Below are 26,599 nucleotides of genomic sequence, written 5' to 3'. Positions count from 1 at the left end.
TATGGGGACAAATAAAAACTCTCTAAAAATCATGCAGGAGATAGTTCATGAGGCGCAGCCCTTGCATTTAGAAACAAAACAAGGCAACCATGTTTCTAGAGATAAGGAAGGAACGAAACATATGCGTGTTCAGGAAAAGAAACTACCTTCAGCTGAAGACATCCAAAAGGTCATCGATGACTCCATGCATCTTTAGCACCACGCGTGAGCGACATGCCTTGAGAGCCTCTTTTAGAGTCCGTCATGAGGAGTTAGCATAGGTTTTGCCATTGCCAAAGGCTAAGCCGTTTCTTGCTTTTCTCTGTGTGTCATTTTTCTGTCCTTTTGAGTTACAAACGGGTCCTCGGACCCTCATCCCACCTTGTGTATTTCCATTGCTTCCTGCTATTGATTGAAACGCCAGCAATTTGCTGGATCTTTAAAAAAACTACAAAGTGTCACCGACTTAGGACATATACAATGGTGCTATTTTAATAGTGTCATGTAGGATAAATAATAAGGTGAAGGAGAAAGAACTCATAAAAAAGGTTTATCTTCTCTTATTTAAGAGAGAACAAGAGGTGACATCTTAGCATAATATGTTTCATCATGTTTTTAAAAATAGCTAGTTATTAAAAATAAGGTTAAGAGGTGACCCATTGTAAGATATTTTTTTGTCATCTATAAATTGCATGCAAGACTTAAAATAGAACGATCTTATTAGAGCTTCTCCAACAGGCGCCCAATGCGGGGCGCGCTAAAATTCAGTATGCAGCACGCACTTCGCCTGTTTTAGTGTGACGGTCAGCGCTGGCTCGAGCAGCCGTTGTAAAATACAGCGCGCGTATAGCTCCAATAAAAACGCTAAAATACAGCGCGCGATATCGCTCAAACAACATATGCGCTCAAAACACAAGCAAAAAAGATCAAACGCAACTAAAATAAATCAAAAAAATAGTTCAATTTCGTTACAACTCAAACAAATAGTTTTTACAACTCAAACAAATTGTTTATCTTTCAATACAACAAAGTTTAACAATACAACATCAAATGCATAAATCATGATGCTCTCCGTCGGCCATTTCATGTCCACCATTCCTCGATGAGATCCTTTTAAAGATCAACATGTGTTTCGAGACGCCGAATGGCATGATAAGCGGCAACAAAACTGGCCACCCTTTCAGCCCTCCGCCACACTCGCACGGGATGTCTCAAGAGCTCATACTGAGAGTAGTCTAAATCTTGACAACGCTCATTCTCGATGATCATGTTGTGCATGATCACACAAGCATGAATGATGTACCAAGCATATTTTGATCCCAAAATCTAACCGGTCCTCTCACAATAGCAAATTGGGCTTGCAAAATCCCAAAAGTTCTCTCCACATCTTTTCTAGCCGTCGCCTGAGCATTGTGGAAATCAAGATTTTTCTTACCTTCCGGTTTTTTCAACGGCTTGATAAATGTTTGCCACTTTAGGTAGATGTCGTCCGCGAGATAGTAGATACAGTTGTATGTATGGCCATTTGCTACAAGCTGCATCGGTGGCAGTTCCTCATTTGCAATCTTATTCATCAGTGGTGACAACGTTGATGTCATTTAAAGATCCAGGCATTCCAAAAAAAGCATGTCAAGTCCAAGTCTCTTGATCGGCCACCGCTTCAAGGATTATAGTGAAACCCTTTTTTTGGCCGTGGAATTGCCCATGCCATGCCTTAGGACAATTCTTCCAACTCCAATGCATGCAATCTATTGAGCCAAGCATACCTGGGAAGCCACGAGCTTTGTTCATCTCCAATAGCCTTGTGACGTCTTCAGCATTGGGAAATCTCAAATACTCCTCGCCAAACACTTGCACAATTCCGACTGCGAAGCGCTTGACACACATGATGCCTTGACTTTCACCCATGGCCAAGTGATCATCAACTAGATCAGCGGGGATACCGTATACCAACATACGCAAAGCGGCTGTCACTTTCTGAAAGGTGCTATGCCCGAGCTCTTCGGCGGCATTCCTCCTTTGCTGAAAAAATCGGTCATGGCTCGCTAGTTTCTCTGCAATGCGCCTGAACAACTCGGTGCTCATCCTAAACCGACGCCGGAAGTACGACTAGGGATACACGGGATTATCCGCAAAATAGTGCCTAATCAATATGTTGTGGGCATAGATCCTATCCCTCAAATTTTCTGCCGACCCATAACTGAACCACCGTGCTTCGGTTTTTTATTGATGTGCATGGCTAGGATCATTGCAAGATCCTCCTCCTCTTCCATATCAAATTCTTCTTCGGAAGAATCATATGAGGAACTCATCTACAATGTTTAAACTAAGCTATGAAAACTATAAACAACATGCATAAAAAATGTGTAGTTGAATCCAATATACACCTTGCAGGCGTTTTGTCGAACACCTTGCGAGCGCCGAGCGGCAGTGGTCGACCGGGCGTTGTTTGTCGATCGACTGCCGCGCGCGAGGGGCGGCGGGACTAGAGAGAGACTGAACGGGGGCGACAGTGACGGAGGAAGCAGCGGCGGCGCGGGGATAGGCCGGAGAAGCGCCGGAACGGTCGCCGGAAGAAATGGGGTGGCGGGGCGGCGGCGGCGCCGCGGAGTAGGTGGAGCTGCGAGCGAATGCTGGAGTTTGTCGCGCGCGGCAGTGGACGCAGCAAATAAACGGGCGCGGGCAAAAACGTTATCGCGCTGAACTCGTTGTTGCGCGCGTACGGTTTTACCGTCTTCGTTGGAGCATTCGAAACCGTAACGCGTGTCAAAAAAGACTAATTTTTCAGCGCGGCGCTTGTTTAGGCGTGATGCTCTCAACCATTGTAAGTGCCTTACCGCGCCCCTGAACCGACTTACGACAGGAGACGCGCTTCGACAAGAAAAGGGACACCGAATCCGAGTCTTGAACGGTGATGATACGACTCCATATATTTCGCCAAAGCCTTGATCCGGACACGCCCCGTCTCGATCGCATTTGCTCGTCTCGATCGACTCATCAAGCTGCCAATCATGGACAGCATCGCCGTCGCCGCCGCCAACTGCCGCTGCAGCCGCGTCGTCTACGTCGGCAACATCCCCTTCCAAGCCGAGGAGAAGGAGGTCCGCGACGCCTGCGAGCTCATCGGCCCCGTCCTCTCCTTCAACCTCGCAGCCGACGCCGCCACAGGGAAGCGCAAGGGCTACGCGTTCGTCGAGTACGCCGACGACGCCACGGCGCAGAGCGCGTGCCGCAACCTGAACGGCCACCCCCTGGGCCACCGCGAGCTGCGGGTCGGCCTCGCCGAGCGGGCGGGCGCGGCCCGCCGGAGGCGCCGGGGCGACCACGAGCCCGTCGGGATGGAGGACGCCATCCACGCCGCATCCCTCGTCGACCACCCCGGGCGCCTCGCCGTCGTGTCCTCCGTCACCCGGCATCTGGCGGGCGCGTCCAGGCACCAGCTGCGCGAAGCTTTGGCCACGTTCGAAGGCTGCGGCCCCGAGAACTGCAAGGTTCTGAAGGAGTACGTCCCGGGGCTGGACATCGCCATGGAGATGGTGCAGCGCCTGCTCGACATGGCCGCCGCGGACGACGCTGCCGACGAGGCAAAGAGGAAGAAGCGGGCGAGCGCCTGTCTACCGCCGGATGATCACTGCGCCAAACTGATGAAGCTCGAAGACGGCGGAAAGGCTGCGCCGGTGTCCGCTGGAGTTGCCTGCGTCTGAGAAGCACAGATCGATGCCCCCAGCAAAGTGCGCCATCACGAGGAGTATCTCCTTGCTTCCATGTGCATGTACTAGATCGTTCCTGATTCTTAATGTGTAGATCAAGCGAAACAAAACAGTTTTGTACTACGATGCACTCATATATAGAGAGTATATGATAATGCAAAATTCTTTGGTGCGCAATTTTTCACAAATTCTTTCTTGTGTGTTTCAAGATGTTACTAATTTACATACTACATACGATAAAGTCACTACTCCTTCTGTTGAAAATTGCAATTGCTAAAGTTGTACTAAAACAATGACAATTACTCCCTCTGTTCCTAAATATTTGTTGTAGTTCTACCCAACAACAAATATTAAGGTACAGAGGAAATAGTATTGATCAGAGCGAGTACTATTATTATAAATGCAAAATATTCTGTAATGGATGTTGTTTCACGAATTCTTTGGTTTCTATAACCATTTGTTGCGTCAAATTTACATTCTTGTAAAAAAACGAGATGTATTTGGTTATTACACAAAAATGAACTTTTAAATCTTTAAATTTGCTACGGCTGAGCTTCAAATCAGAGGGAGACTCAAGTTGAGTTGATGAAATCAAAAGTCGATCTTCTCCAAAAAAAATAACACGCATACTAACATTAGACACCACAACAAATGACTGCAAAAAGATACATTGGTCATACCCATAAAAAACCACCCTACAGAATTGTAAGCATCAGTTCTGAAACCACAACAGACCAACATTCCCATCAGACGGAAATGCCATCAAAATCCAGCTAAAAACTCCCCAAAGCAACAAGGGTAAGACATCTAAATATTTCCTGGGTAGAAGCAATCAATCAATACAATGCCCATGAATCAAAACTAGCGTATGGTTCCCTAGCTCCTACTGCTAATAATGCACAATTATTACAAGATACACTTCCTAGGTTGCAAGACCAAGCACCGTTCCATCCATTATATGTACCTTCGAGGCGTTTCCAGATTTTCTTTTCCCCGAAAATCAGGTGCTCGGGGGAGCTGAACTGGGTATTTTGAAATGCTTCTTTACATAGTGTGATGCCTCTGAATCATTTCTGTGGCACAGGACCCTCAGCAGGGTTTTGGAGTCGCTTCCGAATTTGCTTTTGCCTCCTTGAGTAACTTCGCGCAGATCATCAATAAGCACACGGGTCTGGGATAAGAAATGACATCTAATCATTTACAAATATGATTACAGCAAAGGCTGCTCGAATTCTTATACTACAGCGTCCCCAGTCCGAAGCAGCGGCGTAGCTAGTGAGTAGCACGGATGGGCCATGGCACACCCAGAATTCTGGGAGTTTCTTCCTTTATCACCCCATATTCTATAAATTCTGTGTGTGGATGTTATGACCAGAGGCCCAGTTAGCCAAACTGGTCCAGTTATCTTAATAATATTAAGGGCTTAACCCAGTTTATTATAGCCTAGAAAACTTATATATAGTCATGTAATCAGCACTTTTGAGATTAAGCAAAGATCAATCTATTTTGATCGGCTTCAACTAGGAGCCGGTGCCCTAACCCTAGCCGCCTCTTCCATCGCGCCGCCACCCCCATCTGTGCGAGACGGCGCCCCTGCGCCGGGGACCACGGCCGATCCCTTCCTTCCCCTACAACCTCCGGCCAAGACCCGGTAGAACCCTAGTTTCTACCAGTTTGATATCAGGTATAGCTTCGGTGCGATCATGTCTTCGCCGCCGCCCACCTCAACCCTCCCACTGCCGACCACCACCACTGCCCCGCTGGCCACCACGGCCTGCACCCCTTCTCTGCCGGTGTCGGTCACCTCCGCCGTGTCGGTTCCCACCATCTTCACTCCGAAGGAAGTCACTGGAGCGCTCCGCGATCTCGCCACCGCGGTCCAAGGCATCCACCTCTACTTGGCTGGGCCCTACGGGCCGCCGCCGGCCTCGCCACCCGCCGCTGCCACCGGGCCGTTGCTCCTGCCGTGGCAACCGCCGCACCCGATGGCCTCCGCAGCGCTCACTGGGTCGCTGCAGCTGCAGCCGCCTCCCGCCTCCAACCCGCCCTAGCCGCAGTGGCCGTCGCCGACCCTCGTGACCTCCGCCACGCCCGTTTCCCCCCTGCAACAGCCGCTCCAGCTGCAGGCGCCCCCGCCGATCCACTCCTGGCCTGCTACGACCGCGCCGGTGGGAGTCCCGATCCACCAGGTCCGGTTCCCGCCTTCGCCGTCACCGCTTCCGGCCTGGTTGGCCGGGTCGTCACCACAGTCGACGCCCACCCTACAGTACAGTGGGCCCTCCAGCTCCGCGGGTCCCTACGCCGGCCTCGACGGGCAGCCGTTTCACGGGGGCCCCCGTGTGTCCACCGACCCGGTGCCCCCCCCCCCATGCTGCTCCACACTGCCGACCAGTACGGCCACGACGATCATACTCAGACACCGCCGCGCTTCGCCAAGCTCGACTTCGCCACCTTCAACGGCACCGAGGACCCCCTCAACTGGCTTAATCAGTGTGAGCAGTTCTTTCAGGGGCAACGCACGCTCGCGGAGGATACAGCTTCCTCAACTGGCACGTCGACCGTTCCGTCGGCTAACCCCGGCCGAACAAAACTAGCCCACGCCTCTTCTACCTGGAGGCGGACGACTATGTCGCGGAGGATACAGCTTCCTCCGAGCTTGCCGAGGCGGCGGCCCCGGCGTCCGCCACCGCTCTCATGGTCTCCCTGCATACCCTTGCCGGCATACGAGCGGAAACAACGATGTTGTTGCCAGTGACAGTTAATGGGGAGCGCCTCTTAGCTCTCCTGGACACGGGCTCTACATACAACTTGCTGCCCGCGTCTACTATGCGTTGCCTGGCCCTCCAGCCGACGGGCGGCGAGCAGCTCCGAGTTACCGTGGCTAATGGTGACCGTCAACGCTGCCACGGAATTGCGCAGCAGGTTCCCATCCTCATCGGCGATGAGTCCTTCACCATCACGTGCGTCGGCATCGACTTGGGCGACTACGACTTCATCCTCGGCGTCGACTTCTTGCGGACGCGCGGACCCATCCTTTGGGACTTCGACGCACTGACCATGACTTTATGGTGTCAAGGGCGCATGGTGTAGTGGAAGGGCGAGGGTGGCACTTCTCCAGCAGTTCCCTCTCAGCTGTCGACCGTCATAGCAGACTCTGAGCCGCCCCTGTTGGCTCATCTCCTACAACGGCACGACGACCTTTTACCCGTGCTCCTTGTTCACAAGCCCGAGGGCTCGTGACGTTTCTGCCTCAATTACCGTGCTCTCACTGCCAAGACGACGAGGGTCAATTTTCCTATATCGTCGTGCAAGAGCTCCGGGAAGAGCCGCCAGGGCCACGCTTATTCCCTACGCTCGATTTGCATTATGGTTCCCATCACGACCACTTCGAGTTTCTGGTGATGCCTTTCGGTCTCTCCAATGCGCCCGCGACATTCCAGGCCTTGATGCACGACGTACTTCGGACCAGCTCAACCCTCCGAAGGCACCTTGGGAGAAGCTCCAGGAGTTCCGCCAACATTTTCTAGATGTCCAGCTCGAGGACGAGCTGTCTCGAGCTGTTTGTGCAGGCGGGAAGAAATGTTATGACCAGAGACCCAGTTAGCCAAACTGGCCCGGTTATCTTAATATAATATTAGGGGCTTAGCCCAGTTTATTATAAGCCTAGGGAACTTATATATAGTCATGTAATCAGCACTTTTGAGATTATGCAAAGATCAATCTATTTTGATCGGCTCCAACTAGGAGTCGGTGCCCTAACCCTAGCCGCCTCTTCCATCGCGCCGCCGCCCTCATCCGTGCGAGACGGCGCCCCTGCGCCGGCGACCACGGCCGATCCCCTCCTTCCCCTACAACCTCCGGCCAAGACCCGGTAGAACCCTAGTTTCTACCAGTGGACATCCTTTTTTTTTGTCAAATATTGAATGATACTTGAATTGAGTAGAATTTTTAAAGTGTGCACACCCTTCATTTTACTCCTGGCTACGCCATTGGTCCCAAGTCTTAACAACTCGACAGCACACTGCTGAGCAGTTATTGATTCAATTATGGAATATTTTCTAGAATTGAACTGTATCTAGTTTGAAGAAAAAGGAAATCACTAAGGTCACTCTAGCAGGCGTTCAAAGCATTATGCGTATAATTGGAGATATGGCAAGGTCGTTATAGATGGTGCTTCTCAAAAAAAAGTGGTGCACTTGTTCTATCAGTATTAACCAATTCCCCCAAAAGGTTCATGAAAAAATTATTCAAAATATACCTCTTGCTTGATCAGATTTATTACAGGACGAACACGCGAGACCAAATTCTCAACAGTTCCACGAGGCAGCCCATCTCCGCCAGATATGAAGAATTCCTACAGCAAAAAAAGGGTAACTTTTAAGGTAAGCAAAAAAGTAGTCAGCATGGGTTAAGACAACATTTTATTGGTCGGACAATAAAGACAAGGCAAGATTAAATATATGTTCCAGACACATGATAAGCATGTTCGTTATAGAATGATACAGCCACACACAAGATGCCCCTTGTGTATAACTTAAGACAACAATATGTTTATTGGTCGGACAATAAAGACAAGGCAAGATGTTCTAGGCACAAAAGCAGCCAAGATGTCTTCTGATAACAATATACCTTAAGAATTTCAAGATCTTCCTCCAAAAGAGGGGCATCATTTGGAGAGAAGATGCGTGTAGGACCTCCATCTAGTATTACCCGAACTAAGCCATCCTACCAAAAGAGAAATTACGACAAAATTATAATCAAAACTTTTACAGCCTCTCAGTGATTTCAACAGCCAAAATTATCACCAGGGATGCTTGCAGAAGCCCTGTAACCACACGATCTCGCAGTTGCTCCACAATGACGTCACAGAGTTGAGCAAGCACCTAAAGATTGAGCATTGACATCAATAAATGCCAATTAGTTCGGCAGAAGCTTAGTAGCTTACCAACTAGACTACAAGTGGAAACCTTTAGAAAGAAATGCTAATAAATATGCTTGTCCAAAGTATGAGGTATCAGCATATGCTTAGCATTTGGCAAAAAACAAATTTCTGACACAACAACCGTCCATAAGATTTCTCGCATGCAGACTCATGAACGTACCAAATCAAGAACTTCGACAATAGTGTCCAATCGAGCTTGCAAAACATTGTTTTTGTACATATTGTCGATGAATGGCTGTTGGAGGTCCCAAAATATGACCTTTAACCCTACGAAAGAAAAGATGCAAACTTCAACATTGACAAGCTATCAGCTTCCAAGTACCACTGCTGAGTGCATACATATTTTCTTACCTGTAAATTCACATACCCGGTCAATAGCAGCATTGATTTCTTTTCTACTGCCATCAAATTGATTCTTCAGATTGGAGACTACGCTCTTTGACTTGCCGTTCATTGATCGTCCTAATACAGTTACAATATTTTGAATACATAAATGAATTAGTTTGATCTATGTGGACTAGACCAAACAGATTAAGTGGCAATGCTATCGGAGAATCCTACAGATAAACTGATTACTTTTTTTTAAAATGCACACTTACTGATGTTAATTTTGTCACTTTGCCTTTTAGCCCACCGCTCACTTATGCTGTCCTCCAACTTGCCTAGCTGGCTTATAGCATACTGTTTGGATATTAATTAAAAAAACTTCCAGTTCATAAACTCTCAAAGTAATCAAAATGAACAAGAGAATAGCAAGAACGTCAATTATCAAAAGAATGGCATGAGTCTTGTTGATGTAAATCGTGGTTAAATATAAAAGAATGCCATGGATCCTGTTGATGTAAATCATGGCAACAGCCAGTACCAGCTATTGACTCCATACAACAATATTATGTCAAGTCCACAACCATCAGCACAATCAATAGAAAATTCTGCAATGATTCAATGTAAAATTACTGATAACCAATATTACTAATAATGCAACAACTTAATATTAACGGCATTCAAAAGGGGAACAGCATCAAACCAGAAACTGTCAAAGATACAGCCAACAGTTACAAAAGATATATTTAATGTGACTACAAGCTGTAGCAGGTTAGCAGCATAATTATCAACTCCATATCTGAAGTCTACAAATTTAAGGAAATACTGCTCCAGCGTGAGTGTCAACCATTTCAAAATAAATCTTCTATGAAAATTATATATGGCTGCATGCATCGATTGATGCAGAGGCCGGGGGCTCGCTTCCTCCTTATCAAAAAAAAAAATGAAAATTGCTATGTGTTTTTCCTTCTCATTTACATCTTTGTGTATCAAAAATATCCCAGAAACTTGGCAAGTCATTCTAAATAAAAGTAACGTAGCAGCATGAGTTGTAAGTAACAAACTCACATATAGACTGTTAAACCGCACACATAGCTTTGACATCGTAAGTTGAACTATTTCACTTGATTTTCTCTCATCAACAGGTCTGACTTCTTGGATTTCCTTTTTTACGAAAGCTTTGATTCGAAGCTCCTTTTTATATCGAGTAAGGACAGGAACAGGTGGAACTAAATCTTCTTTGTCAACTGCAAGCACACAAAAACCATTACCAATTAAGAGCTAGAGAAAATAAAAGGTTAAACTAAAGCATGCGGGCTAAAACAAATGGGATAGATATTTCTTTTGTCCATACTAGATACTATCTCAACTATACTATTTAGCAGGGACCATCAATCTAAAGCACAATTTTACAGGTTTGTGCTCTACAACAAGATAATATTTGACTTCAGAGCTACTTGACAGGAAATAAAGATGAAGGAAAAATATATAAACATCCAGCAAGATAAACAGAAAGATACTTAAGAGAAAGAAAATGGTGATGATACAAACCTATGGGTTGAGTAACAAGTTGTGTATAAATTTGAAATGCCTTGTCGATACCACGACAGAAGCTATTTAATTCCCCAATTCGCATAGGAACCTTGAATGCAAAAAATTGATCTGCAGTCTGCAATAGTTCACAAGTGATCATTACTTTCACAGAGACAGCTCATTTATCAAGCAAAAAATATATTTTAAACCATTACATGTAAATAACTTTGAAATATTGTGGCATAAAAGAGAAACAACATTAGAGATTAACCTGTAAGGAAAGATTAATGAACAAAAAATTAAAGAGATAGTGGAGGACAGAAGCAACACCTCTTCTATGATTCTATAGACTTCAACAATAGAACCCCCATGGCGTTGTTGAGGGGATATAGGATCCCAAGTCTGTCAAACATAAAATTTAGCATAGATAAAATGGTGCAGAAAATTTATAAGAACACTCGATGAGTACCAAAGTAATGTTAGGAATCAAAGACAAGTGGCATGGGAAAAGGATATATTGTAACAAGTGGCAGTAAAACAAAATGATCTAGCATACCTAGTAAAATGCTTACACAAACTCAAAAACATTCATATGCAAAAAGAAATGTGCTAACCTCTTGTTCAGCAGCCCTTTTAACCCAAGTTTCAACTCTCTCCAGTTGCCCATTCACCCAGCGTAAAACAACTGTGCCTGATTTACTTTCAATCTGAGATAAACAAAAAGGCAGCAAATCAGGATAAACACAACAAGAAGGCCCAATGCAAAATAATTGATGCTAAAGAGGGAGGGGGGCATGACCATAGCATGTAAATTGTCAAGGTGACACCCAAGAAATTTGCGTTTTTGTGATTGTTTGTAGTTGAGGAAGAAAAGATCTAACCTCATAAGGAACTAGCTTTTGTCTACATAGGCTGTCCAAACCATCGTCACCCACAACAGAAGCCATCACTGACATTATGTACTGCTCCAAAGAATCAGCTGCCGGAAATACGGAAACTACGTCCTCCGTAAGATGCTCGGCGTGCTCAAGAAAAGGTCCCTGCCACAGCTTAACGTAAGCATGCAGCCTCACAAGATTATGATGGATTTAACAGTTATTTATTATAACTTACCAATTTATTTCCATACAGTTTATGGAGAAGGGAAGCAGAAAGAACTGCTGCCTGTAGATGCCATCTTGATAAAACTGGGGAAAAAATGTTTGTCTCTATCTTCAAAAGCTTCTTTGTCTCCTCGGCTAGACATGCTAAAACATGCTCATGTGATTTGTCTGCTTTAATCTCTATGGAATGTGCAATCTGAAACAAAACAAAACAAAATCTAGAGTGTTGACATATAGATGGAACTAGAAAAGTACATGATCTATACAACTACAGATTGCACTATATGGATATAGATGGCGATGTCCACTTGAGTTGCAGACATGGGTACCCAGTACACTAAAAAACTAATGATCTGACCAGAAAAAAAGTCACAATTAACAGTACAAATATGAAGATATAGAGTCTAGCATTTAGATCCTTTGACATGCAGATGAAACCACGTGCTTAAACTCTTATACGCACATAGAACATGAATATCGCATAGAAGGCCTCATGTCAGACTGACTTTTGAGGAATATAGTGACCAGGAAAAGACCAGAACAAATCCTCTAGACCAAAATGCCAAAAAGCATACACAAAATTTGGGACAAAGAACCAAACTACAGTCCTACTAAAATAACAGAGGTATGCCACATTCAAATATACAAAGTGATCGAACACCTCTAACTGCAAAGAATCTCGCCAACGGTGACCATAACAGAGATTTATAGAAGTGAAGGTGATCAAATACGATACATGTATACTATAATGGACCAACATTCAAGGTCTGCATAAGCAGGCATGGGTGAATAAGTGATCTTATTATATCCATCTCATGGTAAAATGAGAAAAATTCATCAGGAAGGAATGAAAATCAGCAATATTAGAGCTACACTATAAAAGAATAATTGCAGCTGCAAATAAGATCACCTTCATGAAAGCACTTTTGACAGAAGAAGTGATGTAACGGTCAATCTGGTCTCGATCAGGTGACTCCATTGCCTGATGCAGAAAAAGCAAATACGGTGCGAAATCAGATTTGTCTGTATGTGCAAACGCTAAAGCTCTGCTTTTCTACATTATGCAGCGCTTGCTATTGAGAACAAAAGGTTGCTACTGTATACTGCCACAAGTTAGAAGATGAGAAGTGTGGTGGTTAAAGACCATTTTGTGAGGAATACTACTAGATTTGTTTGTACTCGAGTTACTTTTGCTCAAGAAATGCCTGGAAGCGTTGGTGCTCATACGTACACTAGCCACAGGTAGACGGTCCAATTTTTAGATTAAAAAAGGCATGTTGGATGAGAAATAAAGGATTGAATGTAAAGCTTCAGCACCTTGTCATTTTCTTAACCAAGGATTCGCCTAGTAAGCATTGATACTGTTACGATATCAACCATCATACTGGAACCCTGCAGATGTAAAAACAAATTTAATCTGGGTAAAAAATAAGAATATCATTACAAACAAAAATAAGAGATGAACAGGTCCACTAGAATCTACACTAGCTTAGAGATAACTGTTAGAATAAAACGCTAATGCAAGATCATAGACGACACACCGAGGCACGATATTTGTTAACGAGGTTCACCGATATGGCTACATCCCCGGGGCATGACTACGGGCGCTCCTCCCCAAGATACGGCAACACCGACCGCCCGGGCGCCGGCACAAGTCGCCGGCTTCCCCGCGTACCTATTGCTATCCGATCGTCATGGGTTACAACGTGTGGTGCCCCTCGATATATAAGAGGCCTAGGATACAACGTGTCCGACTCCTACACGACTCGTACCTATCCACACCAATTACAACTCCAAATCCACGTAACCCCTTGCGTACATAATATTCGACACAAATATAACAAACTCCACCTTGGCGAATAATCTCCACCACCTAGAAGTCGTCCATGCATCGAGCCTCCATGTACTCCGGACTTGAGTTGTCTTCTTTGTAGCTTACTGAGCTACCCGACGGGTCTAACTCGCCGCCACCCTGAGACTCCACCGCTACTCCTGCAGCTCCACTCTTCATGACTCCACCTGCAATAGTGCTCCCTTGCAACTTGTAAAGATGCGAAACCGTCCTCTCTCCTATCATCACGGTCATCCCATCTTTCATGATTTCCATGGTCTTCTTATCCCGATCACAACGGAATTCCATACCACCATCATGAAGAACACCAAGCGAAACTAGATTCCTCCTTAGCCCTGGCACATACCTGACTCCCCGAAGCATCCGCTCAACTCCGTCAAACATCTTGATTTTGACGTCACCTATTCCAGCAACACGATAACCAGTGTTATCGCCCACGTAGGCGAAACCAAACTCACCAGACTTGTACGAAGAGAACCACTCCTTGTTGGGTGTCGCATGAAAAGAGCAAGCTGAATCCAACATCCACGCTTCAGTTTTAGTTGACCGTTTGTCTGATACTACGAGAGCATCACTACTGTTGTCTGAGTCACCACCATTAGTAGACAGGTTAGCACTAGCCTCACCCTTCAGCTCTGGGCATTCCCTCTTTATATGTCCCCATTCCTTGCACTTGTAGCACTGCACCTTTTTCTTCTTTTTCTTCTCCGCCTCTTGTCCCTTTCTGAGATGATTACCTTTAACTGTCAACCCCAAACCTTGAGTACTATCCCTTTCAGCAGCATTCTTTTGCTTCCTCAACTCATGTCCAAGCAATGCTGCCGTGATTTCCTCATTATTGACAGTTGTCTTTCCATGTGTCAACGTAATGACCAAATGCTCATAGGACGGTGGCAACGAAACAAGAAGAAGTAGTGCCTTGTCCTCGTCCTCAATCTTCACATCCAGCCGTGCTAGATCCGTGACCAACTGATTAAAGGCGTTCACATGCTCCACAAGATCCGACCCCTCCTGCATCTTCAGCCCATAGAATTTTTGCTTCAAATACAGCTTATTGGTCGCTGACTTGGACATATAACGACTTGCCAACTTGTCCCAAATTCCCTTAGGAGAATCTTCATCCGTGACATGATACATGACCTGGTCTGCAAGGCACAACCGTATGTTGGCGGCTGCCCGCACTTGCATATCCTCCCACGTGTCGTCGTCAACCTTGGCCGGCTTCGTCTCCTGCAAACCCTTCAAGATTCCCTGCTGCGCCAAAAGATCCTTGACTCTTGTCTGTCATAGACCGAAGTTACCCGTGCCATCGAATTTCTCCACCTCAAATCTGATAAACCCCGGCGCCATGCCGAGCCGAGATCTAACCGACCTGTTGCCGCCGGTCTGACCGCCCTTGCTTGCCTCTGCGACTTCCTCACGAAAAAGATCTTCGATTCCAAATTCTTCGTCTGAAGCCACACTGCAATACGCGATTTACCAAGAACCTTGACTTGCACCGTCCCTGTCCGCCCTTCCAAAAATTGCAGTGAAGCCTCTTGCCACAAAGCGCAGAATACAACGCTAATTCTACTCAAAGCAACTCGTTCGCTCCACTTTTTTTTTCTGAATCTGCAGACTTTTTTCTCGTGCCTTCGCTGCCTCCATCGCCAGGCTTTTATTACCGTATGGATCCATAGCCTTTTCCTTCCCGTACACGGAAACACAATTAAAGTCAATCCCGTTTTGTCTGGTCGCTAGCAAACCAAGTCTTCCACGTACGAACCTGCACACGCATCAAATATCCACATGCTGCCGTGATTCCTTTTTCTAATCACAACCAGCTGTAGGTTTGTCCCCTGAATCAAATATCCACATGCAAACACGCATCAACTCGGTTCACGTGTGTATGTTGATTCCTTAGACTCCTGCCACAATACGTACGCTGCACCGGCTTCCGAAGAGACTTACTCACGTAGCACCGCTGCCGAGATCAATTTCCACGCCTCCTCCGAGACTCCGAGCACATGTCTCGCGCAACGTAAACCTGATCTTCTTTTTCTCTGTCCGTGTCAACTTGGAAAATATCCGCCGCTAAACGACGTCAGCTTTCACTTTTGATCTTGGTTCTTCGCCAGCGATTTGTAACATGCCCTGTCGCGCATACTCGTCTTAGCCAACTCTGCTGCAACAATCGCCACCTCGCGCAACATCCATGCACGAGCCGTGTCGTACCCTGGCCACCCGCGTCGCCGACACAATCTGTCCGTAGTGTCGCGCCGCCGCCTTTGTACAACACCGAGCGCATCATCTTGATGCTCTCACACTCCGATCTATCCGGCCGTCCCCCCACGTCTAGTCGCCGGTCTGATCGCGAGCTGAATCCGTCGTTTCCGCAACGTCTTCAACAGCCACTACGCCGGTCCGATCGCCACGTCTAGCCGATCCTTACCGACCGCAGCCCATCGAACGGTCCAGGCCTCCTGCCCGAAGTGTCCGACACCACCGACCGCATCCGCGATCGCCGCCGTGCTCCACCTTGCGCCAATCGGACGTTTCCTGGCACCCGTCGAGCATGATCCTCGTATCTCCAGATGATCTTCCGCATAGCCTTCTCGTAACCTTGCTCATATACCACTTGTTAGAATTAATCCGAGGCACTTCGTCGATCTACCGAGAACCAAGCAATCACACAAGCACGACGCCGAGATTTGTTAACGAGGTTCACCGATATGGCTACATCCCCGGGGCATGATTACGGGCGCTCCTCCCCAAGATACCGCAACACCGACCGCCCGGGCGCCGGCACAAGTCGCCGGCTTCCCCGCGTACCTATTGCTATCCGATCGTCATGGGTTACAACGTGTGGTGCCCCTCGATATATAAGAGGCCTAGGATACAACGTGTCCGACTCCTACACGACTCGTACCTATCCACACCAATTACAACTCCAAGTCCACGTAACCCCTTGCGTACATAATATTCGACACAAATATAACAATACCAGATCCCAAATGGTAGTCTGAACACAACAGAAATAGCAACATGCAAGGTTGGAGTGAGAGTGTTCGGTCCTGTTATGAATAGTGAGTTCAAGGGCAGCAAACTCCTCTACCATTGCATGCTGCCATTCCTGATGAAGAAGAATATCACAGGAAAAAAAAAGTCAGCTCGGCAGGAGCACACTCCTGCAAAAACCAAGGTGGTCAATAGGCATACCGGGACGAGCATGAAGGGCATACTAAGGAGAAGGTGGTGCATCAGGAAAAGATGATGCCTCACCAGAAGAAGGTTAGTTGGACTTAGCAAGCAATGGCTTGTAGGCAGCAAACTGGGTATTGCATGACTCCATAACCTCATCATGATGATCAAGTGCATGCTTGTGAGTGTCCTTAGGAGCCTTCTTTTTCTGAGCATCTTTCTCAGCAGTACCATGCGAGTACATGCATGACAGGGAAAGGAAGGCAGGCACTGCACCTTACCAGCTGTTTGGATAGCTCTTGTCGTCCTAAATCCAACAAGCTTGGGTTTGCTCGATTCGGAGCTCGTATGCGAAAGTTATGGCTGTTTCAGTGGCGAGCGGTAGTACCGCTGGACCTAGCGGTAGTACCGCTAGAGTTGGCCGTAGTACCGCTGGCCCTAGCGGTAGTACAGCTAGAGCTGGCGGTAGTACAGTTGTCCCAGGCGGTAGTACTGTTGTCCCAGCGGTAGTACCGCCCCTGGCCAGCGGTAGTACCGCTCCAAGATTTTAGTACCGTCATCTTTGCGGTTGTACTGCGTCGGACATTTTTGCGAAGATTTTCTTGGCGGTGGTTGGCCCGGTAGTATCTTTGCGCTACCATGGGCTCAGCGGTAGTACCGCTGCAGCCAGCGGTAGTACCGCCGGAGGGTCAGCGGTAGTACCGCTGGGCTCGGGCTGTAAGTGGGGGTAACGGTCTGATTCCTTCCCCCACTATATAAAGGGGGTCTTCTTCCCCCTTGGCCTTATTCATCTGTTGAGCTCTTGTTCTACCTCCATTGTTGACATTCTTAGAGCTTGCTTACTCTCAATCCCTCCAATGCTTCTTGCTTGTTCTTGAGGGAAAAGAGAGAGCAGATCTACATCCACATCTCCACCAATCACTTTCTCCTCTATTTGAGGGGAACCCCTTGGATCTAGATGTTGGAGTTCTTTGTGAGCTCCTTGTTCTTCATCTCATATTTCTTCATAGCTTTTGTTGTTGTGGAGGGATTTGAGTGTGAGGGACTTGACCACTTCGTGTGTTCTTGTCATTGCATTGGTTGCATCGGTTTGAGTTCTCCACGGTGATACGTGGAAGTAAAGTTTGAGAAGCTTATTACCTTTGGTACTTAGTACCCTAGATATTGTTCTTCGTGGATGCTTTGGCGTCCTAGAAGCTTGGTGGTGTCTCGAAGCTCAATCATTGTGGTGTGAAGCTCCGGTCAAGCGTCGGGGTCTCCAATTAGGTTGTGGAGATTGCCCCGAGCAATTTGTACGGGTACCGGTAACCGCCCCAAGGGTTGCCACATGTATGGGTTCGGTGACCGCCCCCAAGGTTTGCCATTTGTACGGGTTCGGTGACCGCCCTCAATGGTCCCTTAGTGGAATCACGGCATCTTGCATTGTGCGAGGGCGTGAGGAGATTACGGTGGCCTTAGTGGCATCTTGGGGAGCATTGTGCCTCCACACCGCTCCAACGGAGATTAGCATCCGCAAGGGTGTGAACTTCGGGATACTTCATCGTCTCCGCGTACCTCGGTTATCTCTTACCCGAACCCTTTACTTATGCACTTTACTTTGTGATAGCCATATTGTCTCTTGTCATATATCTTGCTATCACTTAGTTGTTTATCTTGCTTAGCATAAGTTGTTGGTGCACATAGGTGAGCCTAGTTGTTTGAGGTTTTGTGCTTGACATATTAAACGTTAATTTTATTCCGCATTTGTTCAAGCCTAAACCTTAATTATTTTAAAGCGCCTATTCACCCCTCCCCCTTCTAGGCGACATCCACGTCCTTTCAACAACATTGCGCTCTACATTGTCGCTCGCAGCACCAGGTCTTGCCGCCATCACGGTGGCAGTTCACGCCCTCATCTCACTGCATCGAGAATGCCCCTTGCAGCATGAACGAACGCCTTACAGCGTGCGGCGAGCGGTTACCTCATCTACATCCCAGCGCCCCAACTATCGCGGGTTGTTGTTGGCATGGTGAGGGATGCACAGTGTTGCTCCCGACTTGATGTAGCAACGATCGTCATGGACTAATCACCCTCTTGTGTGACAGAAGAGAGGGATGGGTAAGGGGAAAAGCGGCGGGGGAGGACGAGCGAAAGGGAGAAGATAAGATTGGATGAAAGAGGTTGCTGGCCCCATATGGCACGAGTCAATTCACAAGAGAAGGTTTACGCAAGGGAGAAATCATCCGGATGATTTCAAACATTTTCCTTTTATATACGTGTTAACATAAAATGTGAAAACGAAAGGGGCTCGGCTGCGTGCCTCGCACGAAGCCGCTGTCGCCCACGCGATGGGCCCGGTTTCCCAACAACAGGGTTGCACGTCAACCCTTTGAAATCCATGGCTTTACCAATTAGATGTGAAAATATTGATCTCAAGGAGGTGCTGCAAACTTCGGGGGGTGCTATTGTGCATTTTCACACTACTTACCTAGGGCTCCCTCTAACTTTAACTAGGTTGAGACTAGCAAACCTGTAGTTCATCATAGATAGGATCAAGGCTAGGCTTGTGGGGTGGAAGAGGCGCCTTCTGCCGATCGCTAGTAGGAGGATTTTAGTCCGTTGTGTTCTCAGCGCCATGCCAACCTTCGCTCTGTCAGTCCTCCGCATGCCAAAAAGGCTCCTCAAAGATATCGAGACGTGTAGACGCAGTTTCCTGTGGAAACAAGACAAGGAAATCACAGGAGGCAGCTGCAAGGTGAACTGGCCAACGTTCTTCTCACCAACGTTGCACGCAGGGCTCGGAATCCTTGACTTAGAGCTGTTCAACCACGCCCTACGACTTCGCTGGCTATGGATCGCCTGGGATGACCCGGCTCGACCATGGGTCGGCACACAGCCACCATGCAACGACATAAACAAGGATCTTTTTGCGGCGTCGACAACAGTCAAAATCGGTGACGGAGCCACTGCCCTGCTTTGGCACTCCTCCTGGATCGGGCAACCCATTCTGGCCGCTGCCCACCCCCAGCTCTACAAGCATTCCCGTCGAAAAAATAGGACTATCCAAGAGGCATTTCGTGATGGAAACTGGATAAAAAATTTGAGGCATGAGAACGTGCTGCAGTTTGATCCGAAGTTCATCCAACTACATCGACGGATCGCCGCGGCTGCCATGGAGCTTTGCATAGGTAGAGACAAAATCAGCTGAAATTTAGAGGCAAAGGGAGATACACGGCCAGTTCAACGTACACAGCACAATTCCATGGCAGGCTCCAAATGGACTCGGAGGAACTTATCTAGAAGTCCAAGGTGTCGGGAAACATCAAGATTTTCACCTGGCTACAAGTGCAGAACTGGCTCTGGACAAACAACCGCTTGTAGCGGCGCGGTTGGCCAAACGTTTATTTCTGCCCGCTCGGCGTCCGTAACCCGAAAACGGCACATCATCTTATATGGACTTGTCCAATCACTCGATATGTATGGACAAAGATGTGCACACGAGGTGGATGCCAACAGCTCTTACCAAGCAGATGGGGACAAATGAAAACTCTCTAAAAATCATGCAGGAGATAGTTCATGAGGCGCAGCCCTTGCATTTACTCCCTCCATACCAAAATATAAGTCTTCTAGGCCTTGTTTGGCACTAGTGTATTTTAGGGAGTTTGTGAGGATTATCCCGGTCAAACCCCTCAATCCCCACACACCCCATAACACCATTTGGTTCTAGTGTATTTGACATGTTTCATCCCCACATTTCCCCTCAAATCCCTAAATTATAATGCATTTTTCTCAATACCCAATACACTACCCTACCTAGTGTATTGGGGATAAATGGGGATTTGGAGGGATTGGGTGAAGGTTGGAGTTTCACCCAATTCCTTGGAGGATTATCCCCACCAATCTCTTCAAAAACACTAGTACCAAACAAGGTCTTAAGATATTTCACTAGGTGTCTATATACGGAGCAAAATGAATCAATCTATACTCTAAATTATGTCTATATGCATCCGTATGTAGTCCATTAGTTGAATCTCTAGAAAGACTTATATTTAGGTAGAAACAAAACAAGGCAACCATATTTCTAGAGATAAGAAATGTTTCTAGAGATAAGGAAGGAACGAAACATATGCGTGTTCAGGAAAAGAAACTGCCTTCAGCTGAAGACATCCAAAAGGTCATCGATGATCCATGCATCTTTGGCACCAGGCGTGAGCGACATGCCTTGAGAGCCTCTTTTAGAGTCCGTCATGAAGAGTTAGCATAGATTTTGCCATTGCCAAAGGCTAAGCCGTTTCTTGCTTTTCTCTGTGTGTCATTTTTCTGTCCTTTTGAGTTACAAACGGGTCCTGGGACCCTCATCCCACCTTGTGTATTTCCATTGCTTCCTGCTATTGATTGAAACGCCAGCAATTTGCTGGATCTTTAAAAAACTACAAAGTGTCACCGACTTAGGACATATACAATGGTGCTATTTTAGTAGTGTCATGTAGGATAAATAATAAGGTGGAGGAGAAAGAACTCATAAAAAAAGGTTTATCTTCTCTTATTTAAGAGAGAACAAGAGGTGACATCTTAGCATAATATGTTTCATCATGTTTTTAAAAATAGCTAGTTATTAAAAATAAGGTTAAGAGGTGATCCATTGTAAGATATTTTTTTGTCATCTATAAATTGCATGCAAGACTTAAAATAGAACAATCTTATTAGAGCTTCTCCAACACGCGCCCAATGCGGGCGCGCTAAAATTCAGTATGCAGCGCGCACTTCGCCTGTTTTAGCGTGGCGGTTAGCGCTGGCTCGAGCAGCCGTTGTAAAATACAGCGCGCGCATATAGCTCCAATAGAAACGCTAAAATACAGCGCGCGATATCGCTCAAACAACATATGCGCTCAAAACACAAGCAAAAAAGATCAAACACAACTAAAATAAATCAAGAAAATAGTTCAATTTCGTTACAACTCAAACAAATAGTTTTTACAACTCAAACAAATTGTTTATCTTTCAATACAACAAATAGTTTAACAATACAACATCAAATGCATAAATCATGATGCTCTCTGTCGGCCATTTCATGCCCACCATTCCTCGATGAGATCCTTTTAAAGATCAACATGTGTTTCGAGACGCCGAATGGCATGATAAGCGGCAACAAAACTGGCCACCCTTTCAGCCCTCCGCCACACTCGCACGGGATGTCTCAAGAGCTCATACTGAGAGTAGTCTAAATCTTGACAACGCTCATTCTCGATGATCATGTTGTGCATGATCACACAAGCATGAATGATGTACCAAGCATCTTTTGATCCCAAAATCTAACCGGTCCTCTCACAATAGCAAATTGGACTTGCAAAATCCCAAAAGCTCTCTCCACATCTTTTCTAGCCGTCGCCTGAGCATTGTGGAAATCAAGATTTTTCTTACCTTCCGGTTTTTTCAACGGCTTGATAAATGTTTGCCACTTTGGGTAGATGTCGTCCGCGAGATAGTAGACACAGTTGTATGTATGGCCATTTGCTACAAGCTGCATCGATGGCAGTTCCTCATTTGCAATCTTATTCATCAGTGGTGACAACGTTGATGTCATTTAAAGATCCAGGCATTCCAAAAAAAGCATGTCAAGTCCAAGTCTCTTGATCGGCCACCGCTTCAAGGATTATAGTGAAACCCTTTTTTTGGCCGTGGAATTGCCCATGCCATGCCTTAGGACAATTCTTCCAACTCCAATGCATGTAATCTATTGAGCCAAGCATACCTGGGAAGCCACGAGCTTTGTTCATCTCCAATAGCCTTGCGACGTCTTCAGCATTGGGAAATCTCAAATACTCCTCGCCAAACACTTGCACAATTCCGACTACGAAGCGCTTGACACACATGATGGCTTGACTTTCACCCATGGCCAAGTGATCATCAACTAGATCAGCGGGGATACCGTATGCCAACATACGCAAAGCGGCTGTCACTTTCTGAAAGGTGCTATGCCCGAGCTCTTCGGCGGCATTCCTCCTTTGCTGAAAAAATCGGTCATGGCTCGCTAGTTTCTCTGCAATGCGTCTGAACAACTCGGTGCTCATCCTAAACCGACGCCGGAAGTACGACTAGGGATACATGGGATTATCCGCAAAATAGTGCCTAATCAATATGTTTTGGGCATAGATCCTATCCCTCAAATTTTCTGCCGACCCATAACTGAACCACCGTGCTTCGGTTTTTTATTGATGTGCATGGCTAGGATCATTGCAAGATCCTTCTCCTCTTCCATATCAAATTCTTCTTCGGAAGAATCATATGAGGAACTCATCTACAATGTTTAAACTAAGCTATGAAAACTATAAACTGTTGGGGAACGTCGCAAGGGAAACAAAAAATTTCCTACGCGCACGAAGACCTATCATGGTGATGTCCATCTACGAGAGGGGATGAGTGATCTACGTACCCTTGTAGATCGTACAGCAGAAGCGATTAGAGATCGCGGTTGATGTAGTGGAACGTCCTCACGTCCCTCGATCCGCCCCGCGAACAATCCCGCGATCAGTCCCACGATCTAGTACCGAACGGACGGCACCTCCGCGTTCAGCACACGTACAGCTCGACGATGATCTCGGCCTTCTTGATCCAGCAAGAGAGACGGAGAGGTAGAAGAGTTCTCCGGCAGCGTGACGGCGCTCCGGAGGTTGGTGATGATCTCGTCTCAGCAGGGCTCCGCCCGAGCTCCGCAGAAACGCGATCTAGAGGAAAAACTATGGAGGTATGTGGTCGGGCAGCCGTGAGAAAAATCGTCTCAAATCAGCCCTAAAACCTCCGTATATATAGGTGGGAGGGAGGGGAGGAGGCAGCCTCAAAACCTAAAGGTTTGGCCGAAATTGGAGGTGGAGGAGTCCTACTCCAATCCTACTTGGAGTAGGATTCCACCTTCCCACTTGGAAACTCTTTCCACCTTGTGTTTTTTCCTTCTCAAACCTTATGGGCCTTAGTGGGAACTTATTCCAGCCCACTAGGGGCTGGTTTATCTCTTCCCATAGCCCATGAGACCCCTTGGGGCGTGACACCCCTCCCGATGGTCCCCGGCACCCCTCCCGGCACTCCCGGTACACTACCGATGAGCCCGAAACTTTTCCGGTAATGCACGAAAACCTTCCGGTAACCAAATGAGGTCATCCTATATATCAATCTTCGTTTCCGGACCATTCCGGAAACCCTCGTGACGTCCGTGATCTCATCCGGGACTCCGAACAACATTCGGTAACCAACCACATAACTCAAATACGCATAAAACAACGTCGAACCTTAAGTGTGCAGACCCTGCGGGTTCGAGAACTATGTAGACATGACCCGAGTGACTCCTCGGTCAATATCCAATAGCGGGACCTGGATGCCCATATTGGATCCTACATATTCTACGAAGATCTTATCGTTTGAACCTCAGTGCCAAGGATTCATATAATCCCGTATGTCATTCCCTTTGTCCTTCGGTATGTTACTTGCCCGAGATTCGATCGTCAGTATCCGCATACCTATTTCAATCTCGTTTACCGGCAAGTCTCTTTACTCGTTCCGTAATACAAGATCCCGCAACTTACACTAAGTCACATTGCTTGCAAGGCTTGTGTGTGATGTTGTATTACCGAGTGGGCCCCGAGATACCTCTCCGTCACACGGAGTGACAAATCCCAGTCTCGATCCATACTAACTCAACTAACACCTTCGGAGATACCTGTAGAGCATCTTTATAGTCACCCAGTTACGTTGCGACGTTTGATACACACAAAGCATTCCTCCGGTGTCAGTGAGTTATATGATCTCATGGTCATAGGAATAAATACTTGACACGCAGAAAACAGTAGCAACAAAATGACACGATCAACATGCTACGTCTATTAGTTTGGGTCTAGTCCATCACATGATTCTCCTAATGATGTGATCCCGTTATCAAGTGACAACACTTGCCTATGGCCAGGAAACCTTGACCATCTTTTGAACAACGAGCTAGTCAACTAGAGGCTTACTAGGGAAAGTGTTTTGTCTATGTATCCACACAAGTATTGTGTTTCCAATCAATACAATTATAGCATGGATAATAAACGATTATCATGAACTAAGAAATATAATAATAACTAATTTATTATTGCCTCTAGGGCATATTTCCAACAGTCTCCCACTTGCACTAGAGTCAATAATCTAGTTCACATCACCATGTGATTCCAACGAATCCAACACCCATATAGTTATGGGGTCTGATCACGTCTTGCTCGTGAGAGAGGTTTTAGTCAACGGTTCTGAAACTTTCAGATTCGTGCGTTCTTTACAAATCTTTATGTCATCTTATAGATGCTGCTACTACGTGCTATTCGGAAATGCTCCAAATATCTACTCTACTATATGAATCCGTTTCACTACTCATAGTTATCCGGATTAGTGTCAAAGCTTGCATTGACGTAACCCTTTACGACAAACTCTTTAACCACCTCCATAATCGAGAAAAATTCCTTAGTCCATTAGTTACTAAGGATAAATTTCGACCGCTGCTAGTGATTCAATCATGGATCACTCTCTGTACCTCTCAACATACTTTGAGTCAAGGCACACTTCAGGTGCGGTACACAGCATGGCATACTTTAGATTCTACGGCTAAGGCATAGAAGACGACCTTCGTCTATTCTCTTTATTCTGCCGTGGTCGGGTTTTGAGTCTTACTCAAATTCACACCTCACAACGCAACCAAGAACTCCTTCTTTGCTGGTCTATTTTGAACTCTTTCAAAAACTTGTCAAGGCATGCATCTTGTTGAAACTTCTATTAAGCGCTTTCGATCTATCTCCATAGATCTTTGATGCTCAACGTTCAAGTAGCGTAATCCAGGTACTCCTTTGAAAACTTCTTTCAAACAACCTTGTATGCTTTACAGAAATTCTACATTACTTCTGATCCACAATATGTCAACCACATATACCTATCAGAAATTCTATAGTGCTCCCACTCACTTTTTTTGGAAATACAAGTTTCTCATAAACCTTGTACAAACCCAAAATCTTTGATCATCTCATCAAAGTGTATATTCCAACTCCGAGATGCTTGCACCAGTCCATTGAAGGATTACTGGAGCTTGCATACTTGCTAGTATCTTTAGGATCGACAAAACCTTCTGGTTGTATCACATACAATGTTTGCTCAAGGAAACCGTCGAGAAAACAATGTTTTGACATCCTACGTGCAATATTTCATAAATAATGCATCAACAACTAACATAATTCTAACAGACTTTTAGCATCGCTACGAGTGAGAAAGTCTCATCATAGTCAACTGTTTGATCTTATCGAAAACATCTTTGCGACAAGTCGAGCTTTTCTTAATAGTGACTTATCACCATCATCGTCTGTCTTCTTTTAAAGATCCATCTTTACTCAATAGTCTTATGACCATCAAGTAGTTCTTTTAAAGTCTACACTTTGTTTTCATACATGGATCCTCTCTCGGATTTCATGGCTTCCAGCCATTTGTCGGAATCTGGGCCCACCATCGCTTTCTCCATAACTCGTAGGTTCACTGTTGCTCAACAACATGACCTCCAAGACAGGGTTACCGTACTACTCTGCAGCAGTACGCGACCTTGTCGACCTACGAGGTTTGTAGTGACTTGATTCGAAGCTCAATGATCACCATCATCAGCTTCCACTTCAATTGGTGTAGGCGCCACAGGAACAACTTCCTGCGCCCTGCTACACACTGGTTGAAGTGATGGTTCAATAACCTCATCAAGTTCTACTACCCTCCCACTCAATTCTTTCGAGAGAAACCTTTCCTCGAGAAAGGATCCGTTTCTAGAAACAAACACTTTGCTTTTGGATCTGAGATAGGAGATGTATCCAACTGTTTTGGATATCCTATGAAGATGCATTTGTCCGCTTTGGGTTCGAGCTTATCATACTGAAACTTTTTCACATAAGTGTCGAAGCCCCAAACTTTCAAGAAACGACAGTTTAGATTTCTCTAAACCTCAGT

General features: G+C 46.2%; 2 protein-coding genes and 1 long non-coding RNA gene across 3 annotated transcripts; 1 reads left to right on the top strand and 2 right to left on the bottom strand.

The window, feature by feature from the left end:
- Positions 1-2,864: 2,864 nt before the first annotated feature.
- Positions 2,865-3,808, top strand: LOC123429871 (cleavage stimulating factor 64-like). The gene has a single exon (XM_045113848.1). It carries the CDS (start codon positions 2,991-2,993, stop codon positions 3,681-3,683), a length of 693 nt encoding a protein of 230 aa, XP_044969783.1. The 5' UTR covers positions 2,865-2,990; the 3' UTR covers positions 3,684-3,808.
- Positions 3,809-4,341: 533 nt separating this feature from the next.
- On the bottom strand, positions 4,342-11,615 carry LOC123426046 (protein unc-13 homolog). The gene is made up of 13 exons (XM_045109827.1): positions 11,602-11,615; positions 11,370-11,556; positions 11,103-11,195; positions 10,819-10,890; positions 10,507-10,624; positions 10,024-10,202; positions 9,231-9,312; positions 8,983-9,093; positions 8,792-8,898; positions 8,495-8,572; positions 8,319-8,414; positions 7,948-8,043; positions 4,342-4,860 (listed from the first exon to the last, which is right to left on the bottom strand). The coding sequence occupies exons 1-13, from the start codon at positions 11,613-11,615 to the stop codon at positions 4,690-4,692; spliced, it is 1,404 nt and encodes a 467-aa protein (XP_044965762.1). The 3' UTR covers positions 4,342-4,689.
- Positions 11,616-11,693: 78 nt separating this feature from the next.
- LOC123425735 lies at positions 11,694-12,941 on the bottom strand. The gene is made up of 3 exons (XR_006621872.1): positions 12,909-12,941; positions 12,502-12,573; positions 11,694-11,787 (listed from the first exon to the last, which is right to left on the bottom strand). It is a non-coding gene; the product is annotated as an uncharacterized LOC123425735 (long non-coding RNA).
- Positions 12,942-26,599: the final 13,658 nt, after the last annotated feature.

The sequence above is a fragment of the Hordeum vulgare genome, chromosome 2H, assembly GCF_904849725.1.
Source record: "Hordeum vulgare subsp. vulgare chromosome 2H, MorexV3_pseudomolecules_assembly, whole genome shotgun sequence".
In the NCBI taxonomy this organism is placed as follows: Eukaryota; Viridiplantae; Streptophyta; class Magnoliopsida; order Poales; family Poaceae; genus Hordeum; species Hordeum vulgare.
This window is presented reverse-complemented; position numbering and strand designations above follow the sequence as displayed.

Coding starts and splice junctions, on each gene's coding strand:
- LOC123429871 (XM_045113848.1), top strand. CDS start 2,991: ATGGACAGCATCGCCGTCGCCGCCGCCAACTGCCGCTGCAGCCGCGTC.
- LOC123426046 (XM_045109827.1), bottom strand. Junction 10,625..10,818: donor TCTATAGAATCATAGAAGAG/GTGTTGCTTCTG, acceptor GAACTATTGCAG/ACTGCAGATCAATTTTTTGC. Junction 10,203..10,506: donor ACTTGTTACTCAACCCATAG/GTTTGTATCATC, acceptor GTGTGCTTGCAG/TTGACAAAGAAGATTTAGTT.